Source organism: Cimex lectularius, unplaced genomic scaffold (genome assembly GCF_000648675.2).
Source record: "Cimex lectularius strain Harlan isolate CLEC.00 unplaced genomic scaffold, Clec_2.1 scaffold105, whole genome shotgun sequence".
Taxonomy (NCBI): Eukaryota; Metazoa; Arthropoda; class Insecta; order Hemiptera; family Cimicidae; genus Cimex; species Cimex lectularius.
Genome location: NW_019394178.1, coordinates 1,575,938 through 1,596,781, shown reverse-complemented (window position 1 = coordinate 1,596,781; position 20,844 = coordinate 1,575,938). Strand labels below are relative to the sequence as shown.

The 20,844-nt window shown below is 35.1% G+C and overlaps 1 protein-coding gene across 1 annotated transcript; it reads left to right on the top strand.

Moving 5' to 3' along the window:
* Positions 1–4,509: 4,509 nt before the first annotated feature.
* LOC112126130 lies at positions 4,510–17,436 on the top strand. Its single transcript, XM_024229990.1, has 3 exons — positions 4,510–4,661; positions 10,508–10,730; positions 17,225–17,436. Exons 1-3 carry the CDS (start codon positions 4,530–4,532, stop codon positions 17,299–17,301), a joined length of 432 nt encoding a protein of 143 aa, XP_024085758.1. The 5' UTR covers positions 4,510–4,529; the 3' UTR covers positions 17,302–17,436.
* Positions 17,437–20,844: the final 3,408 nt, after the last annotated feature.

Genomic DNA, 20,844 nt, shown 5'->3' with positions numbered 1-20,844 from the left:
TCTAGGCTGCCTTTACCGAAGGCATGGTCTCCTCTAAGGGTGATTAGAGATTCCACTAAAATCGAATCCGGAGGTTTCGACGCTAGCGGACCCCTACACCCAGGGAGATAGAATTCCCTTCTCTATCTATGGGGTGCGTGGGAGACTTGGTCGATGCATTTCGACCTCTTTTTGTGTCCCTTTGTTAACCCACTCCCTCGGAAGGGGCAAGCGGAGAAGTGGACATGTCGCATGCTGCAGGATGATGTGGCCTTCTACACTGACCTCACGGTTTAAGCAGATTTTCCGTTTGCGGAGGTGAGTGCCTCCTAACATGAGAATCTAAACTTGAAATAAGGCCGATTTTCCAGGTGCCACGCTAAAGAACCTGAATGTTAAAAGACTTCATAGTTGTCTACGTTAATGAAATTTTAGGTTAGAAAAAGCGTAAGCACTACTTTAAAATCAAAACGTGGCCTTCTGAATAATTGTTTTTATTGCCCTGAATGGCATAAGGGTTAATTATGGAAAATATCGAGTACCTCATAAGTGGAAGAGACACTTAGAAATATTACAACATTGGTAGCTCCAAAAATTATGATTATAGATATAGTCTGAAAGTTAACCTGATACGAATGTATTTATTGGTGTGAATGATGGGATGTCTCGAAGTTACTAAATACAAAACAATTGCGAGATACTTTTCTAAAGCAGTGATTAGTTTTAAGAATGTTCAACGATTTTCATTCATATGATTTTTTAACCACAAAATTAGCAAATAGTTGATTTAAGTAGCAGTTTAATGGGTTTTTTTCATATTTTCCCCTTCAAAACAAAATTAATGCTGCGTATAAAGTACATCCTATGAAATGTCGGATTTAATAATAAAAGAGATAAATAATTTTTGTTGGGGTTAAAAAAACGAAAGAGAGTTAGAGAGAGAAAGAGGAAGAGAGAGAGAAAAAACTGGGCGTTGAAAACTAAATAAATAACGTAAGCTAAAAGGTGATCCTGGAAAATGTCAGAACGGATACACGTGAAATATGGGGCGTTTTAACTCCACTCGACGCGGGTCTAAAAAGCGGGGCGAAATCCGACAAATATGAGACGAGAGAGAGGGATATGTGCAGCCGGGATTAACGGAAGGGTGCGGGCTCAGAGGGCGACGCGACAGGGCGAGGGGTTAGGCGGAGGATTTTCAATTAGCGGAACGGGGCGGACCAGGGTTAGTTTTGCGTGCCAAGGGGGTGAGAACCTCTATCGGAATTACGGCGAGCCTGCCCCATGCTATGGAAATGAACATCGGTGACAACTTCCCAACACTTATTACCCTGTTAGGACTAACCGGCGGATTACTTGAGGCTTTTACGGTGTGGCCAAAATTAAAAATTAATTAAATTAACGCTCTTTACGCTCTACCACATTCATAAACCGTTTCAATTTTTATTTCTTTATTTAATTGACGGAAAAACATTGCATCATTACCACCAAATTATTGATTTTTTTATCATAAAATATTTACATTCGTGAAACTTAAATAAATAATTTCGTTATAAATAATTGATGTTATAATAAAAACAAAGAAAAAGTCTAAAAATTATTCTAATATATCTAATCATTTAGTACGACTGGTTTGTTGAATTTTATAATAAAAAAATAATAAAATCAATATTAAAGCTTATTTATGCTTCCTTCTCTTTCTCACGCTCTCTCTCTTTCTCTCTCTCTCTCTCTCTCTCTCTCTCTCTCTCTCTCTCTCTCTCTCTCTCTCTTTCCCTTTCTCTTTCTTTTTCTATCTCCCATCCATTTTCTCTCTCTTTCTCTCTCCTTCTCTCACTCTCTCTCTCTCTCTCTCTCTTTCTTTTTCTATCTCCCATCCATTTTCTCTCTCTTTCTCTCTCCTTCTCTCACTCTCTCTATCTATCGATCTATCTATCTATCTATATATCATCTATCTATCTCTCTCTCTACCTCTCTCTCTTTCTCTTGTTTTTCCTTTTTTATCTAACTACAACTTTCTCATCATCAGTCGTTCTGTTAGTCTTATCCTGCTCTCTTTGCCTCTACTTCTCTCTATCTCCCACTTCCTCTCTCTCATTCTTTCTCTTTCTTTTTCTTTCCATTTCTGGATTTGTCACGTTTGTCGTTTTTTGTCTCTTTTCTTCCTTTCTACGTTTCTCTCTGTTACTCTCTCACACTCTCCATCCTTTTCTTTGTTTTTTCTGTTCTTTCAAATTTCCTAACTTATTCCTTACTATCCAACTTTTTCATTTTTGTATGCATCCCTCTGTGCTTCCGCCTCTGTCTGTCTATCATTCTCTTTGTCACTCTCTCTCTCTCTCTCTATCTGTCTATCTCTGTCACTCTTACTCTTAATCTCTTTCTCTCTATCTGTCTATTCTCTCACTCTTACTCTTAATCTCTCTCTCTCTCTATCTATCTATCTATCTATCTATCTATCTATCTATCTATCTATCTATCTATCTATCTCTATCTCACCCTTACTCAGTTTATATCACTTTTTGGTTTATTTGAGCCATATATATTAGGAGTATTCGCGATGTTTGTAAGATGTTAACTCGTGTTAACTGGAATAGAGAAATGTCCAAAAAGATCGTGAACGCTCTCTTCTTTTCTTAGCTTGTTAAATGTTAATTTGCCGCAATGCTGCGCGTGGAGATTGCTAGAACCAAAAATTAACCTATAACAGTCTTTGAAGGGTTGTTGTTGTTTGCTTTGGTTTTTTTGTGTTAATTGGTGAGATCCACAAGTTACTAAAAAAAGAAAATTAATCAACACTTTCATTCAAAACGCTATATATATACGCGAAATTTACTAACTGTGCTAAGAAATGACACACTTCAGTTCGTCCCGACATACCTAACTTATATCTTATGATCTAACAGCCTACAAATGTAAAGGATAGGGGAAGTATCTACTATGAATGAGAATATAATGACAGAAATTAACAAAAAAAAAGTATTGATCTGATTTAATTAATACGTATTTAAGTATAAATATACGTGTAAAAAAAGCTGTAAAATTCATGACTGCCATGTTGTTTACCTACGCCTTGGCGGATAGCAATGTGACTACATTTACCTGACCATTTGACATGACATCTAACATTGGCTCTGGCCTGTTAGATCGAGCAATGTTAACTAGCCGATTCTTACAAGTCTACGACATCATATTTCTCGATCTAACACGACCTAACAGAGTTAACAGGATTAACACAAGATCGTTAATACCCCTATTATATTGTTTGACATGCTATAATTTTTTTCAGTTTATTTATTTTGTATTTATTTGTTTCTTACTTCTTCGCATTCACCCACCTGACTTCATTCACACTAGCACAGAGAAATCGATATCCCTCGGTGTAATTGGGAATAAGCTGTCCATTTGCGGTAATAAATTTATTTTCCGTTTTACATAACATTCATTCAATTAGGCTATTTTATACAAATAAAACCTATTCAAAAAAGTATAAAACAATTCACACAATTTTTTCCAAAATTAAAGATCCCACACCAGTAACAAATAAAATATTCGGAAATCGTGAGATGCAGTCTGGGGTGTTATAGGTTTCAGAAAAACATTTTCTTTATCGTTGCAACGTTTCGATCTTTCTTGAGATCATCTTCAGGGACGTAATTTACAAAATCAATTGTTTAAACTGTCCGGCAACTTACATCGGTCTTCCATCACAATCTCTGGATAAGAGAGTAAAGCAACATATCTATGTTTGCAAAAAACCCAAACAAAATCCTACAGCACTGGCTGCCCACCATTTTGAACACAAACACGATTTCGACTTCAAAAATCCTAAAATATTACACACAGAACAAAAGAAACATAAACTTATTTATTTAGAAATCGTGAGATGCGGTCTGGTGTGATGTAGGTTTCAGAAAAACATTTTCTTTATCGTGCCAACGTTTCGATCTTTATTGAGATCATCTTCAGGGCCTGGGATTTAGAAACATTGTTTGAATTTTACAGATACTATAGGTGAGAATAATAATAGGTGAGAAAAAACAAGAATTTATACAGCGCTAGAAAATTTTAGATTAAAAGAAAAAAATGAGTTTTTACAATGTTAGAAAATTTTATATAAAAAAATGAATATACAATGCAAGAAAATTTTACATAAAAAATGGATTTATACAACGCGAGAAAATTTTAGATTAAAAAATTGAATTTATACCGTGCTAGAAAATTTTAGATTAAAAAATGCATCTCACGATCTCCGAATAATCATAAAACCTACATTTAAATACTATGAATACGGGTACTAACTACTAAACAATCTATGTAAATTAACTACTATAATAGTGGTACTCAATATTCATTTCGCGCTACAAATTCACACTGTTAAATACATACATTCTCAATAAACACAAACAAGAAACAGGAGGCGAGATATCTCTAAGTCCAATAAAAACAATTTGACCATTGAAAATTTAAAAAAATAATATTCCTGAAAATAGTCGTATAATATTTTCTAGTTACCAGTAGTTGATTAAAAATGTTGTGTTTTTATAGTCATGCCTTCTCACGGGCCGCACATAACGGGCGAAAAGAAGCAGTACATGATCGGCGACGAGCTCAATCTCAACTGTACCTCCGGGAAGTCGTATCCCGCATCGATTCTGCACTGGTACATCAACGACGAACAGGTAATTGAAGATTGATCTCTATTTTCAAGCATTTTTTAAATTTAAAGGATAAAATACCAAAAAAATCGAGAAAAATTTTACCAGCTCAACAAATAAATCTATATAATATATTAATATACTATAAGACAATTTCACTGGTTTTCGTTATATAATATTAAATTATAATATACATTTTTATTGCAATCATAATATTAGATCTAATGTTTTATAAAAGCCAGCAAATGTTGAAACAATTATTTTTAATGAAACGAATACAATTAATTATCCTTCTGGTTTTCTGAAATCTTTCACAATAATCTTATATAGTTGAAAAAGAATTGAAATTAATTAACTAATAATAGAGGGTTGTATTTTCCCTGAATTACTGAATGATATGAGGTAATGTAATAAAATTTACAGTTTACAGGGGTAATGCGTGGTTTGAACCCACCCCGAAGAATGTGGAATATTATGGGGTATATGACGTGTGGAGAGTAAAAGTAAGTTATTAGCAAAACTGAAGTTGGTTGGTCCATGCCCGACAAATATCGAATACTCTTGTGGTGTGAATGTGTCCAGTCTACTTTTTGTATGGGGTGATGATAGGGTACCGGTGTTGTAGGATGTCATGAACTACCGATGCCGGGCGTGGCACTTGGACGTACACCGCTGTGGTGAACGTGTTTTCGGCGCCGTGGTACCGTGTTTCGTTGTTTCCTCGATGGAGCGCATGGACTCTCAAATAAAAGTTCTGGTGTTGTACTGCGTGCCGCCTTGGCGCGGCTGCTCGATCGGGTTCCGACTTGGGGCGTAGGAGTGCTCGGGTATATCGTCCGATGCACACATCTGTCTGTATATACGTTCATATTTTTGTTTCTGTTCGATAGTTGACAACCTAAGTAACAAAGAAAAAGCTACCATTTTATGATATCGATGTAGTACTGGCCAGTAACTAGATCGAGACGTTCAAATCATCGCCGTATATAAATGTTTAGGCAAAAGTAAAAAAAAAAAGAAAAAACAAGCAGACGGCCGTCGATGACCTCAGCTGTTGATCTGGTTATAAACCTCCGAAATTATATATACAGGGAAAACTATATTACTTTTAAATTTCTCCTAAATTATCGATAGTCTTTATATTAACTTTTATTTGACAATCTTTGTTGTTTCAAAGTTTAAATTGTTCAAATATGTATTGTCGCCTCATTGCACGTTTTCTTCATTTGTTCAATAAAATGATCCCCGTTATAAATTGAAAAATTATAATTTTCGTATAAATAAACAAGACAATTCAATCAAATATTCACTTTTACGCTGGATGTTTAATCGTGTGTTTAAATTATTATTCCAGGGAAATGAACATGAAATGACAGAACGAATCCGTATTATCTCAGAGGATTTTTATTCAAATATGACGTAAAATTAACAACAAAGAAATCAATCAAACCAATAGGACACAGAATCAACAATTTGATTAATCGTACAAGTATACGGGAGAGAATAAAATGATAAAATACTGATGCGATATTGAATGTATAAATTTCCCATTTATGTTACATGTTTTCTTAATGCATTTTCATTTAATGATGAACATGTTTCTTCCCATCTTTCCTTGTACAAAAAGTTGCAAAGAATTTGAAACAAAAATAATGTATTTTCCTGTTAATTAAAGCAATTCAGTCAATCTCTTGGTACGATTATTTACATTGTTGCGCATGTGCAATTAAATAAATTTTTTATATAAGGATTTTAGAGATATAGAATCAAATCAGATTAAAAAAATCACGCAAATGTGTTACAAATTTACAATAATTATCAACTAGTAATCTGGACAGAAAGATAAATAGGAGATCGAGGGAGAAGGAGAGAGAGAGAGAGAGAGAGAGAGAGAGAGAGAGAGAGAGAGAGAGAGAGANAGATAGAGAGATAGATAGATAGATAGATAGATAGATAGATAGATATGGAGAGAGAGAGAGAGAGAGAGAGAGAGAGAGAGAGTGAGAGAGCAAGTTGCAGATAGGCAGAAAGACTGATAAAAGGGACAGTTTCCAATTCATACGTGAATTGCAAGCAGTCAAGCAATACAATAACACTTAAAAATAGAGGGGCGTCGGTGGCCGCAACGGTGTTGACAAGGCGCTCACTGTAAGATAAACCCAGTGGCTCTGCATTCGAACCCGACATACTTACAAATGGGCTTTTTTTTTTCAAAAACACCGGCACCCCGAGGGATGATATAACATCTGCTGTTGCGAACTCTCGTAAAAAAAACAGAGACAGTTACAGAGAAAATGAGAGAGATCGTCTACCTAAATTATACCTTAAAGCAGATGTCTTATTTTACAAATACTTTTAGTGTTCAAAAATTCGTGGATAAAACCACATAGTTGTACCTAAATTAGGATTAACTGCCGTTGGAATTGTACAAAGCGCCCCGTCATTAGTGGGGTGGATGACATTCGGCCATCCCCCGTCGTGATATGATTCCTTTATTGGATAATGGCTCAAATAGGGTTGCCCGAAGGGTCGGAAAAGGATGTGAGACTGCATTGAAATAGATAGAGGCCTGTATATCTTGTTACGAGGAAAGTAACGTCAGCTGGATATGAAGACAAAGAATTGGGGGAGGTAACCCGAGAAAGGGCGCATTGTGAAACCCGACGCGGCACCCCTATGACTAGATCCCACCCTGGCAAATGCAAACTTGACATTCTTACGGGATACCCTGTACATCGCAACGTAATCTCTTAAATTTAAATAATTGTACGGTTAAAAAATTTCATTGTGGACCGCAGAAATCAATAGCAATTATGGATCATTTTTCACCCCTAGATCACACAGATTACAAATCCTTATAGAACGATAGTTATTAACCTTAGTTTCAAATCCTTAAAGCTCTACATCTGGCGGAAAGCAAGGTTTATTAAATAAGTATAAGGTAAAAATTGTAATTATAATTTTTCTTAAATATTTATAGTTTGATGTAAATTTGAACCTCTAGGTACATTATGTGGGGAATTTTAAGTAGTTTCCTGCTCAACAATATGAACTTGGAATTAGGTCAAAGAATAAAGAATATACATAAATACAAAGAATATCTATTTTTTCTCATTTTGAAATATTTGTTTTCTTAGGTCTTTCGGTCTCTTCCAAAGGGCACTCACCAGGGATTAGGAGCTAGAATCATAAAGCCTGAATGCATCATCATATTTAAAACATTAGGTTTTATAATTTTATATTAAAGTGAGTTTGTGATAGGAGATTCTTCAGAGCGAAAAAGTGCAATTTATATTTTTGCCCATACATCTTCGCACCATAAAGGGAGACCCTGAATAAGTGCACCTTGGTTATATAACTACTTATTTTACTTGCCTGAAAAAGGTGGCCTTTTTTGTAGTCTTCCCTAGATCTTTTTTGAAGTAAAAAGGAAAGGTCTAGTGAATCTTGGTAGTTCAAAAACCTAAAAATAATGGAGGTAAGAACAACAAAACAAAATTTTCATTATTTTCATACTTTTGTTTTAAGGGGTCAACAATCCCGTGTCGATTTCCTCAAAGCTAAACATGAGAAAGGCAAAATCCCTAGGAAAAAATCGTCTTATTTTTACTTATTTTCAATAAAATTTAGCCCTCTTTTTCGATTGTTTGGACCATTTTTGGAATATAATTGTAAGGACATTGTAATGACTGAATCAAAAAGTGCACCTTATTCCACTGCGAAATATTTGCAGATCTCTGGTGAAACCGTTATGATTACGACCATGTTTTTGTGATGCCTTTTCTAGCAGTTCTTTTGGTATGAGAATTGTTTTACTAAAGTGGCCATACCTTACCCTGTCTAGTTCCTCAGATAGAAAAAGTATATGTGCAAATGTATGTGGTTTGTCCTTAAATTATCAGCATTTTTGTGTCTCCGATTTTACCGCCGCTAAAAGTTTAGTTAGTTATTTAGAGGACTGTGGCCAGTAAAGAGGCCTATATTTTTCAGGCAGATCAAGAGAAGGGATAGTGAGGAGGGGGGGAGAAAAAAAAATCGTCTTTATATATATATATTTTATCTTGCATGCTGGATCTTTTATGAAGCGCTTTAATCTTTCTATCTTAAGCCATTTGTGAGAAGGCAGCCGGATTTCAATACTTTGGCTTGTCGTTCGCTGATCGTTTCCTTTTATAATTTATTATTCCGTGTACACCTTCCTTGGAACCCACATCAAGATAGCCCCGGTGTGTCCTCCAGGGCCCCTTAGGCAATTCACATATTCCAATATAATTTCCAGCTGAGAACATTTAGTGCCTTTTTAGCTGCCCAACAGTTCAAAGGTATGTACATTTCTAGCAGAATCCGTATTTTTTTTACAAACTCCTGTGCACAGAGTTGGATTGCAAGGATTCTGCTTGCAAGATAATTGAAACCAATCTAAGAGGTTTTGTTTAATAACTCTATTTTTAACCTTTATACCTATTACCATGATTATAGTCTAGATGTGGTACAACTCTTTTGTACGCCAGTGATTTTTGATACTCAAGGAATCTTCAGACCACGTATTACCTGTTTCAACTTTGATCTATCAATGTACAACAGAATTCCACTTAAAAATTCATTCCTCCTCGGGTATTTGTCCAAAGCCTACAGCATTACAACCAGTTGGAAGTTCCTTCCTTGAGACAATATTGAGAACTATTGGTTTATGCGTTATTATAAATGAGAAAAATAAGGATGAAATTAACATAAACGCCCAAAACGTTTACTTTATAAATCCAGTTCGGCTATTTTTAAGGTTACCTATTACAACTAATGTATTTATTTTTTTATTGATTTATCAATGTGCCATGGATTCGTTGTCCTTGGGGTTGTTGTTCTTCTATGTTTGCTGTGACCTCTTGGAATGGACTGTCAAATTTGAGTTTTCCTTTGATTACAGCCATTTATTGCAATCATCTTTCTTAATTGTGATGGTTTGCCCTTCAGATCAGGTTTTTTCTTTATTTATCAGAAGTCTTTTGGCTCTCGCAAAAACCACATTTTGAACAAAAATACTTAAAGATGAGAGATTGAGTCCGTTTTCCATTCACGTTGCTGTTTTTTGTCAACATACAAATTATATCCGTTATATAATATATTATAGTGATCATGATGATAATTACGTATATTTTTGCAGTAGTGAATCACAGATGTGTCACTTTTCGACGGGAAAAACTCTATTTTCATTGTTATGTAGTTGTACTTCAAAAATAGAAAAATTTGGTAAATTTTTTTTTAGAAGTGTAGTAAATCTCAAGCAGATTTTTCTACATGGGTGAAGAATAAAAATCACAATTCTTATCTTAGCTAAAATAATAAGTCCCATGATAGACAAATAAATCTTCGAACATTTTGAAGAAAGAACCAAATTTTCACCAGTTCAACAAACAAGATAGAAATATATCAAATATTATTTTAATACGATAATCAATTAAATATTATGAGTATGATATAAGTGGAATTCCAGTAAATGGAACGAGAATTACATTAGATGACGGATAAAATGGTAATCCTAAAACTTGGTTGGAGATTGGAAATGTCTGAAACTAATCGCATAAATGTGCTTAATGATTTCCATTTATATTGACCAAAAGTAACAAAAAGGAAATCAAAAAAGATTTTAACGGATGATGTACCGATTGTAAAACGTATTGTGTCAAAGCTTTAGAAATCTGGCTGGAAGACGTGATAATCTAGTGGCACACGACCAAAGTAAAAGAGTGAATTTTGAAACAAGATTTTTTTTTCCGGATTCAGACGATATTTTATCTATATAGACTATTGAATTGCTGGTGAGTGGAAAGGCTTAACAGTTGTTTTAACGTTATTTCATCCGTTTGTTCCAGATGACGGAGAGGGATGGAGTGATCAAATACCCGAACGCGGTGCACGCTCACGGACTCGTGACCACTGCCCTCGGTTTGTCAATGAACGTGAAGCCGTACCACTTCAACAAAGGTGTGATGAAGCTGCGGTGCGTCGCCAGTTTGTCCCCGGTCGTCTGGCAGGGACATCACGTCGTCCACAGCAATGCGCCACTTCTCGACAACCGAGAGGCATCCTTTCTTGGTGAATTTTGATATTTTTCACTTAAAACTGTTTCTAAACTTTCACATATATGACGTTTTTGTTAGACCGTTTTTGCATCATGGATGATGCGTTAAATGGGAGCGTGCATGGGTAGTGTTAGCTTAGGTTTGATTGGGTTAGGATATGGTTAGGGAGGTTTAGTAAGTTATGTTAAAGTCAGGGTTAGGCACAGTTAGGGTTGGGGGATGTTAATTTTAGGTTAATACGGCTATGTTTGGGGGAAGCTATGCAAGTAAGAATTTTTTCAGTGAGTCAGAGCTGTTTAAATTGTTTTACATATAAACAGAGGAAAAATAGGGGGACTCGAACGCAGGGAATCGAACTCAAAATCAGGAATTTGGCTGGGCTCATCACCAAATCGTTTCACTATATTATTTTTTTAATAAATTATTTATTATACTGTGAGATTTTTTAAAAATGAACGATTATTCTGGTAAGTATATCCTTGTTTGTTTTGTCTATCAGAGAAAATGCTGAAATTTTGTTATTTCCAGTTTGTTCGTTGGCATTTGTCTTATTCCCAGTTCCTTTTATTTGCCTGTGAAAAGGTAAAGCGTTGTGCCAGTTTTTTTTTTGTTCTGTCAGCGTATTTCAAGGGTTTTATGTTGTTGGTTCTATTCAAGTTATCTTCTTGTTATGTAATGCAGAGTTTTACATAAATTGAAAGGTATAAGTTATCAATTTTAGTATTTATACGTTCTGCCCATATTTAAGAGTTGTGTTGGTGCGTTTCTGTTTTCAAATGAGTTTATTTTTCGCCGTATTTATTGTAAACTTGGTGAAGAAATTGTAAAATTTTCTGTATTGCTAAAATCCAAGGTTGGTTGATGCAAATTAAGTTACAAAATTGGGTTATTCATTTTTTAATTACGATTGATAAGCTGAAATTATATATATATATATATATATATATATATATATATATATATATATAATCTAATTCTCACTGGTTTTTGAGCGTTTTTGTTTTTGTATGAATTTAGTTGATTTAATTTATCTCTATGAAATGTTTTGTTTTTGTGTTGTCCTCTATTTACATATTTGTTAATCGATTCCTTGTAGTAGTTTTCTTAGTTGGTAGATGTCGAGTTTCTTTGCTCTTTCATTACTTCAGGTATAGTTTAGTGTACCATTCTTTATATGGTTTGTTGGATTGTATGAGCACGTATGAATATATCTGTTGCAATTGTTTTAATCTTTTTTTTTCGAATGTTCGTGCTGATAATACCATGTGGGATGTTGTTTTTTAGTTATTTTAATGTCATGAATTTTTATTATTCTGTGGCAAATACTAATTTATCTCGAGTATAGTTATATTTATAGATTCTGCGAAATCTTTTACCTCTATTATCTTCTGATTCTAGAACCTATTTCGTCTAGTTAAAATTACAATTAAACACTGATTTACGTGGTTCTTTGGTAAATGATAAAAATAGTTTATTTTTGCTAAGGTGAGTAATGTTTGTTTTGACAATATCTGAAAAATCTTAATAAAGTTCAAAACGATTTTGTAATTAGGTGCTATAAGGCAAGGAAACTGTGCATTTTGCCTGTGTTTTAATTAACACCTTTTACCATAGTTATAAATCTAATTTTGTAGAGGTTGATGATTAATAACATAACATAATACGACATAAAACGTATTATTTTCATTTAAACCTGTAGATAATCTAATAATTAATGTGTCAACATTGTGTAGCTAACGCGGAACATATTATAATGGCGTTGGCGTCACGACATATCAATTTTTGAAACGTTTGAGTAAATTCATGTTATATTTATTCAATTTATAAGTAATAATAATTAACTGTTTATAATGTTATTTCTGACATGAATTAATAATTTACGAGAAGAGAGAAAAATCTTAGCCGGTGCAACCTGAAGGCGATTATCCACAGGCATTCTGTGAAAAAATCATGACTATTAAGTGTTTCATTTTTTCTCAACAATTATTTCATTTGTTAACAATAAAATGTGTTGAATAACCCCATCAACCGATTTACCAATTTATTTAAAACCTACGAAACATAATTTATCCAGTGTAGCTGAACTTATATTCGTCACCTTGACGCCCTTTCCTTATTTACGGCAATAAATACATTCACACAGAGCAGAAAGAAGGACTTACAGGGGTCTCAAGCTATAATATTTAACCTAAATAGTTTTTATATTCTTCCAAAAACAACGCTTTGATGTAGATTGGTCTTTGTTATGCAATTATTGAAACTCTAGGTAACGAACACTTGGTCTTACTGCATGTAGTCGTTCGCAGTCTTTTAGCTGGTCTATACAAATTTAAAAGATAGATCACAAAAGGCAGAATTATGAGAATGAAATTCTAGTAGCTAAGTTCCACCCAAAATGTTTCTTTACTGATGTCCAGGGCACATTTGACTTGAAGAATGCAATAAAACCTGACCTAAAAGAAGGATTATAATAGTTTACAATAAAAGTCTTTGCCCGCAATTTTTTTTTTAATTCCGCCAAAATTTACGACAGACCTCCTAATAAAAAGCCGGATACAAACTTGGAATTGGAAGGTCTGTTATTGGATATTGTTCACTCAAAATCTAAAGCAAGACGTCAAACTGTTAATAAATCAATGATTCTGTACCAGTATTTCGGTCGTAACGAACCTTTTTGATCCGGAGTGTTTGTATAATAAACAAACGACGGTAAACGACCAAACTACTGGTTTATCATTAGTTCAAATGAAGAAATCTTATAATATTATGATCAAAAACTTTGAATCTGGTTGGAATGTGTACTTTTTTTTAGATGAAGTCATTACCAGCGAGGATTAAGCGATAAAAGCGAAACGAGAGCCTCTTGACACTACCCGTTTTCATAACACATACCGATTACAGCATGATACACAAACATGTGATGGTATCATGCTAGTTGAAGAAACTTGTTTAAATGTCTGGCATGAATACTTTCTAATTTTGTAGGTTTCGGGCTCGCCAGCAGCTCCAATGACTCACCCCACAATTTCACTTTCCGTATAACGGATAATTTGTCTTAATAGTTGGATAGATGTGTCTTAATAGTACACTTTAGCTGGTGATACAATGTTTTTCCTATGGTGTGTCGATAAACACCCTGTATTTTAAAAGGACAATAGTCTTAATGGATTGACGCTGTACAAAATGCGTTTGAACCACTTCAACAAATCTATCAATTAATTATGTAGATGGTGTACGTACGGTCATATATATAAAGTGGGAGGTTTATAGGCCGACAAACAGCTCAGGTCATCGCCGGCCCTCCGCGTGTATTCCTTCTCTTTCCTGTCTTTCTCGCGTATTTTGTATTGAACTGCGGCCATTTGAGCATCTCGATCTGGTTACTGACGCTCTGCTTTTACTTGTATATTACGTCGTTATTTTAAAATGCTAGCCTCATCATACAATACATAACATATATATCGCCTCAAACATAGAAGTCTGGTCACACTCACTCCCCCAGAGTACTCGATATTCCTCGGGGCGGGGCCGAACCCACTCCATTCGCGCTAATAACTTACTTTTGCTCCCCAGACATCACACACTCACCCCAAAGTACTCGATATTCTTCGCGGCGGGGTAAATAACCCATTACTTTCACGCTAATAAATTACATTCATCCTAATATATTAACATAAACACCACACAAACACGACACAAACACTTCACAAACAACACAAACACACATAAAATATATATATTTGAAAATCCCTATAGCCCTGAGGTACCGGTACAGCGATTTGTGCCCGCTGACGTGCCCCAAGATTACGCACAAGTCCGTTGAAATTCCAAAATATTGACTATAAACGTCGAGCCTTCTCAGTTGAAAAGGTGCTCGACTGTTACTCTATCCTTGCATAATGGGCACCTATGCGGTCGCTTTCCTGCTAGAAGGTGCCCGTGCTTAATTCTTGTATGACCTATACGTAGTCTTGTCAGTATGACCTTTTCCCTTTTTGACCCATTTTCCGTGAACCAGGGACCGACGTCTTTCTTCACCTGCCACAGTTTGGCAGGGTCATTTCTATTTTTCCGAGCCCAGCGGTTTTTCCATTCTTCTTTTATCGTATTTGAAATTAATAACTTGATATTGATGTACGTACGTTCATATCTTGGTTTCATACAGTTGGAATATCCACAAGTTTCTGTATTTCAAAGCCAGTGTCCCTGGAATTTTCGTAATTATCGTCGCATCGCTTATATTCTCACTAGATTCCTTGTTTTGGTATGTAAGATTTTCAATCTTTGCATTATGTTGCACTACCGTTTTGTTGCAGTCCATTTTCATTTGTTGATTTCAAGAAGTAACATTTTGTTAAAATCGGAATTCAGTTTAATGATTGAGTCCAATTTTTTGAACATTTTTTTTGACGAGGAACCACTTTTAATAAGCGTAACTTGTGATAGTTCCATAGCTGATAATATGGTGAACATCGCTACTGCCTCATCTTTTTCCCATTTTTCGATTTTCTTCCCATCATCGCTCGGGTCGCTTTTTGGTGGTTTTGTTTCAAACTTCGAACAATCTTTAACTTCGTAAACGATATTTACAGTATTCTGCAGCGTGGAAAAAATAGCAAATTATCCTATCAATTAACGTTTTAATGCATGCGCCGTCGCGGAGGGTCGTTAATGGAATTAGCAGCGAAAATTTTCCGGTTGTGCGCGTCTTGAAAGCGCTCCCTCCAATTCGGCCCTCGGCACCAATCTCAGCGTTCCCGGCAGTTTCAATTGTAATTTTATTATTCAAATTAGGGGGAGTTTGGGCGAGCGTCTGAATTAACGGGCCTATGAGGAGTTAGGGCTTAATGCATTATGCTTTTGGAGCCTTGTAGCCCTAATTGTTGTAACACGCTTTAGCCGTTGGATTACGTGGCGGCTCCCCTTTATCCAGACGTGACTACAATGCTCAGTCGAGTCTCACCGCCGCACCACACGCAGAGAGCATTATTTTTAATCGCATTAATTTCTCGACAGTAAAACCCACAGCCCTTGGGCTGTTTATCTTTTTTTCGGACGTCGGCTTCACACCAGCTTTCACGTTTATGTCCTGTCATCGTTGGAAAGATTTGGAGAAAAAGAAGCTTATTTGTCCCAAATACCAGATGTTACAATGCGTACAACCATACTTGACTTTTATTCTACACTTGCTAACGCTAAATATCAACAATTAAATTTAAAGTAAATTTGACATCTATCATTGTACTATATTGAGTAATGTCATAATTCTATGTTCTTATTTGATATTTATATTTGAGGTGCCTTTTGTTTCTGGATATTAAATTTCTTTTTGATGGATAATTGTGTCAGAAAGATTACAAGTGGCATTTGGTCCTTCGTTCCTTATTTCTCATCACCCCGATATCCAGAATTCACCCTTCACTACTCTTTTTGCCAACGTCTCAGCCGACATATCCTGACATCCGACATCAACTGAATAATTCGCTCCAATCAGATATCATACGTATAGTTCAAACCTCTCCCTATTGTTATAACAGTTCATGTATCTAAATAAGGCAGCGTACGCTACCCTGGTTCTGCCTTACCATGTCTAAGAATGTTTACCATTTTTTTCACATTTTGTCACTTCGGAAAATTAGTTATACCACGAGTTATTTTCTTTGTTTGTGTCTTGAGTTTTATTTTTTATTAGAGGGATTGTTTTGGTGTTTTTGTTACAGTTAAATATTTATATGTCGACATTTTTTCTTTCTTTATTTTTTTTTGTATTTTTTTCACTACATAACTGACTAACCTATTTTTCTGGTTTACAGTTATCCAAGTTTACAGATTGATTATTTTGTGTAGCAACTCTCTGACTCACTTTAACTCTCCCACTCTCTCCCTAAACTATTTTTCTTCTCTCTCACTTCCTCTTTCTCATCATCTTTCCCTCACTTTCTTTAAGACCTTTGCACCGCGAGCAGTTTTGGTCTATGTGCATCACTCACTCCATCGAACTCTCTCACTAACGCTCTCTCACAAATTTTTCTTTCCACTACTCCCTCTCTCACTCTCACTCTTACAATCCCTTTCTTTCTCACTTTCACACTCGCACTTTTTATTCCCTCGCTCTCAAACTTTTGACTCCCTCACTTACTCTCTCTCAATCTGTTACTTTCATATTTCCTCTCTCTCTCTCTCTCTCTCTCTCTCTCTCTCTCTCTCTCTCTCTCTCTCTCTCTTTCTTACTTACTTACCCTCACGTTCTCTATTTTTTTGCTCGTTCATTTACTTTATATAACTTTCTCACTCATTCTCATTCTCACAATTCCCTTTCTGAATTGCTCTTTCTTTCTCACTTCTGTCCCTTTTTTCTCCTTTTCGTTTTGTTTATCATGTCTTCAGATTTGTTTGTTCGAAATGTTTCCTTTTTCGAACCGTCGAATAGTTTCAAAATGTTTATTATCTGAAGAATGTATTTTGCTTGTCCAATATAAATATTGATAAATATTGGCATTGTTTCAGTCAGAGGCTATTCTGAAAAGGTGAGAGGGAACATCATCCTGGCGATCAGCATCTGCATCCTCGTCCTGATAACGTGATCCCCTTCAGACAGCCAGACTGTCTTTTAACCCCGAAAAATGTAAACTCTCTTCTTGGATATTTGGAGAGTAAAATTATTAAATTTAAAAAAGAAAAGAAAAATATATGTAAATAACCATATGTGTTAATTAAATTTAAAAATTACGCTGATTGGATAAATTAACTATTTTTGTTCTTCTGTTTTAAATATAATTATAAAAAAATAATTAAGGTTTATAAATAAAAATTTGAAAATGTTATGGTGTATTTTTTCATCGCACTTTTAAAGCACAAAGAGGAAAATTATAACGACAGGCGAGACCTCCAATTTTAATACTTTATCGAAAATATTTTCCGTAACTAAAAATAACCGAAAAAACGTGATCTAAAATTATAAATAAATAAAACATTTTTGACGTTTCAGGTGAATATTTTTCTTTGTTTTAGTTTAGGGCCTTTCTACATCGTCAAATTATGTTTCAGTGTAAAAACCGTCATTCAATTATGGTTATCCAGGCATGGAGACAAACAAAGTCATTTTATTTTGATGCACGAACAACTTAGAAGGCCAGTAGGACGTTCGCCGACGGCTCAATTCGAAGTTGTCAAAAACAACAACATGGACCTCTAAGCAAACCTGATTACTCCCAAAACTTTACGTAGACTTGACACCAACTATACAATTTGCATTTTTCTTCCTACACCTTTCTGAATTGTAGGCCCTCACTGAAAGTGAGTGAAAGTTGATATAACATCGATATTTGATCTTATGAAAAAAAAGGAACTTTCATTATGACAATCCAAAAGTTTTGTTGATTTTCAATTTAGCAAACGTGTCTTTAAAAAGTTAAATATGTAAAATTTCAGATTTAATTGTTTGTAGTTTTCTTTTATAACAGAAGAAAAAGAATAATTATGACCATGCTCTTTGATGGTGGCAAATCTGAAATATTTTTCAATAAATATAAAATATATGATTTAATAATAATAACAGCAATCTTTGTTAACGACAAATTTGAAAGATATACAAAATAACTATAACATGAAATAAATTCTTACTGACTAAGACAACCAAGATGAAGCGTCTTTAAAAAACTGACACAACAATTGAAGACATCAATATTTAAAACATTGACTATGGAGCAGTCACGATTTAAAATTTTAAAGTTAATATTTTTAGTAAACTCAATAGCAAATTGTTTAGTATGTCCAATATTTTTATTAAGAAAATTTAGATCAATTCTTTTTAAAAGCTTAGGTCAGATTAGGTTGTTAAAAATTTTAAATGTAACATGAGTTTTTCTTCTTTTTTTTCTAAAGGTTCGATTCATACAATACAATGATTTGCAAAAAATTATATGCAATTTATATATTTTTTTTAAATAATTTGTAGTACATTACAACTACGTTAAAGTAGGTAATAAGTAACTGTGAGCAAGGTAATTTAAAAAAACATAATTAAAACCAAGAGTGGGGAAAACACCCATTGGTATTACTCCAATGTTACAGTAATATTGTTTGTTCAATTGATACGTGTGTCATTATCACTTTCACTGTCAACACCATCACTCCTAGGAGGTCTCGCGGCCATTGTCTCTTCACTCGGAGGGGCGGGTTTGAGGGGATTCGTCGGGATGCGAGGTTTCTAATGTGTACCTGGTTTACGTTAGTTGGGAGGTTTTTATGAAATTTACGGTAACGGAAACGTATTTCATCTTGTACGAAAGGAATATGTAAATCTGTATATGTAGTTTGGTTCGATACATAAAATGGAGAATCTAGTATTTTTCGTAGTGTTATAGACTGGGCAGTGTTGAATGCGGTGGATATTGGAATGTTTGGCTGAACCCCACACTTCCAGTCCGTAAGTCTAAATCGTCTTAACTATGGTGTTGTAAAGCGGCCTTTTATTTTTGAGAGGTAAATTAGAGCGTTCGTCAAGAAGTCGTGCAAGAACTCTAAATCGTGTCATAACCTCCTGACGTTTCAGTCTTGTGTGAGGTTTCCACGTCAGGCATTTGTCGATGTACAATCCGAGGTACCGCATCTTGTCCGCAGTTGGGAGGGGAATATTGTTTAAGAAAACATGGGGGATATCTTTTTACGAGGAGTGAAAGTAATGTGGGTGGATTTGTCTGTGTTAAATTTTATCCTTTTCTTTTTACACCAAGACTCTAGTAGTATGAGGTGTTGTTGGAGGTTTTGAGTGGAAATGACAAGGTCGGAGTTGCTAGAGAGAATTGCCGTATCGTCTGCAAATGTGAATGTGGTGGTCTCGGGATGAGATGGCATGTCAGCTGTGAAAACCTGGTACAGTGTAGGTGCCAGAACGCTACCCTGAGGAACACCAGCATGGATAGGAAAATATGAAGAGAGGGAATGGCCTTCGATGACTTGGAAGAATTTGTCCGTGAGGTAACTGTGCAGTACGAGATAGTATGTGAATGGAAGGATGCCCTTGAGCATGAACAGCAGGCCCGGGTGCCAAACTCGATCAAAAGCTTGGCTTACGTCAAGAAAGGCACCGGAACATTACTGTCCCATCTCAAGGGAGGATGAAATAATGTCTACCACGCGGTGACACTGCGGACAGTTGAGTGGCGGCTGCGAAAACCAAATTGATGGTCTGGGATTATGTTTTGAGAATTTAGAATCGGAAAAATTCTTTTCAGTAGGAGTTTTTCTAAAATTTTACCCAAAGTAGGTAGTAGACTTATTGGCCTATATGAAGTAGTACAATGTGTTGGCTTTTTTGGCTTAGGGAACATTCGAATACACGAGTACTTCCAAGCTATAGGGAAGTAGGTTGTACGAAAAACAGAATTAAATAGGTATGTAATGAATATGCTGGACGTTTTGGGAAGGTGTTGGAGAATTTTTGGAGTAATAAGGTCAAAACCTGGAGCTTTCTTGGATTTTAGGTGTTGTATGGTAGAATGAACGTCAGAAGGTGAAAAAGCTTTTGGAGGGAGGGATAATGGAATCGGTGAATGCTTATAATGCAATTTATAAGCAAAATATTTTATCAACTTTTTGAAATTTTACGAAGTTTATATTGAATTTTTATAAAATGGAGACAAGACTTGTGAGTTGTACTCAAGGACAGACCTACCAAAGAAAAATATAAACTTTTTAAACATTTCGTATTAGGAAATTCGAAATTATTCTGTTAACCTGTTAAAACCTAATTTCCATCAGGTAGGATTGAAAGAAAACACTTAGAACCTTAGTGATAATTAGTGGTGATAGAATATTTCCAACTAACTAAGGTTTTTAGTTGAGATAAAATGTCAGTGTTACGAGCGGGCTTCGAACCCACGAAATTAATGAATTTAATTTCCAATACTATCATACAAACAGTAGGGTTTGTAAAAGTTGGAATTTTACTATGCAAGGTTAAATGTCAATACTGACAAAACTCAGATCCATTTCCTTTCGTCTTTTCCCTTTCGATGGGTGTATTGTACTCTGCACTTTTTAGAGTTCCCCACATGTAAAAGTCTAAAAGAACAAATCAGGGCTCCTCACTGGCCATGCCACTAAAATAATGTAATTAATTTTGT

Bases quoted from the DNA above. Each gene is read 5' to 3' on its own strand.
- LOC112126130 (XM_024229990.1), top strand. From the start codon at position 4,530: ATGCCTTCTCACGGGCCGCACATAACGGGCGAAAAGAAGCAGTACATG. The intron at 4,662-10,507 runs GTAATTGAAGAT...CGTTTGTTCCAG, and splicing joins GGTACATCAACGACGAACAG to ATGACGGAGAGGGATGGAGT. The intron at 10,731-17,224 runs GTGAATTTTGAT...GCATTGTTTCAG, and splicing joins CCGAGAGGCATCCTTTCTTG to TCAGAGGCTATTCTGAAAAG.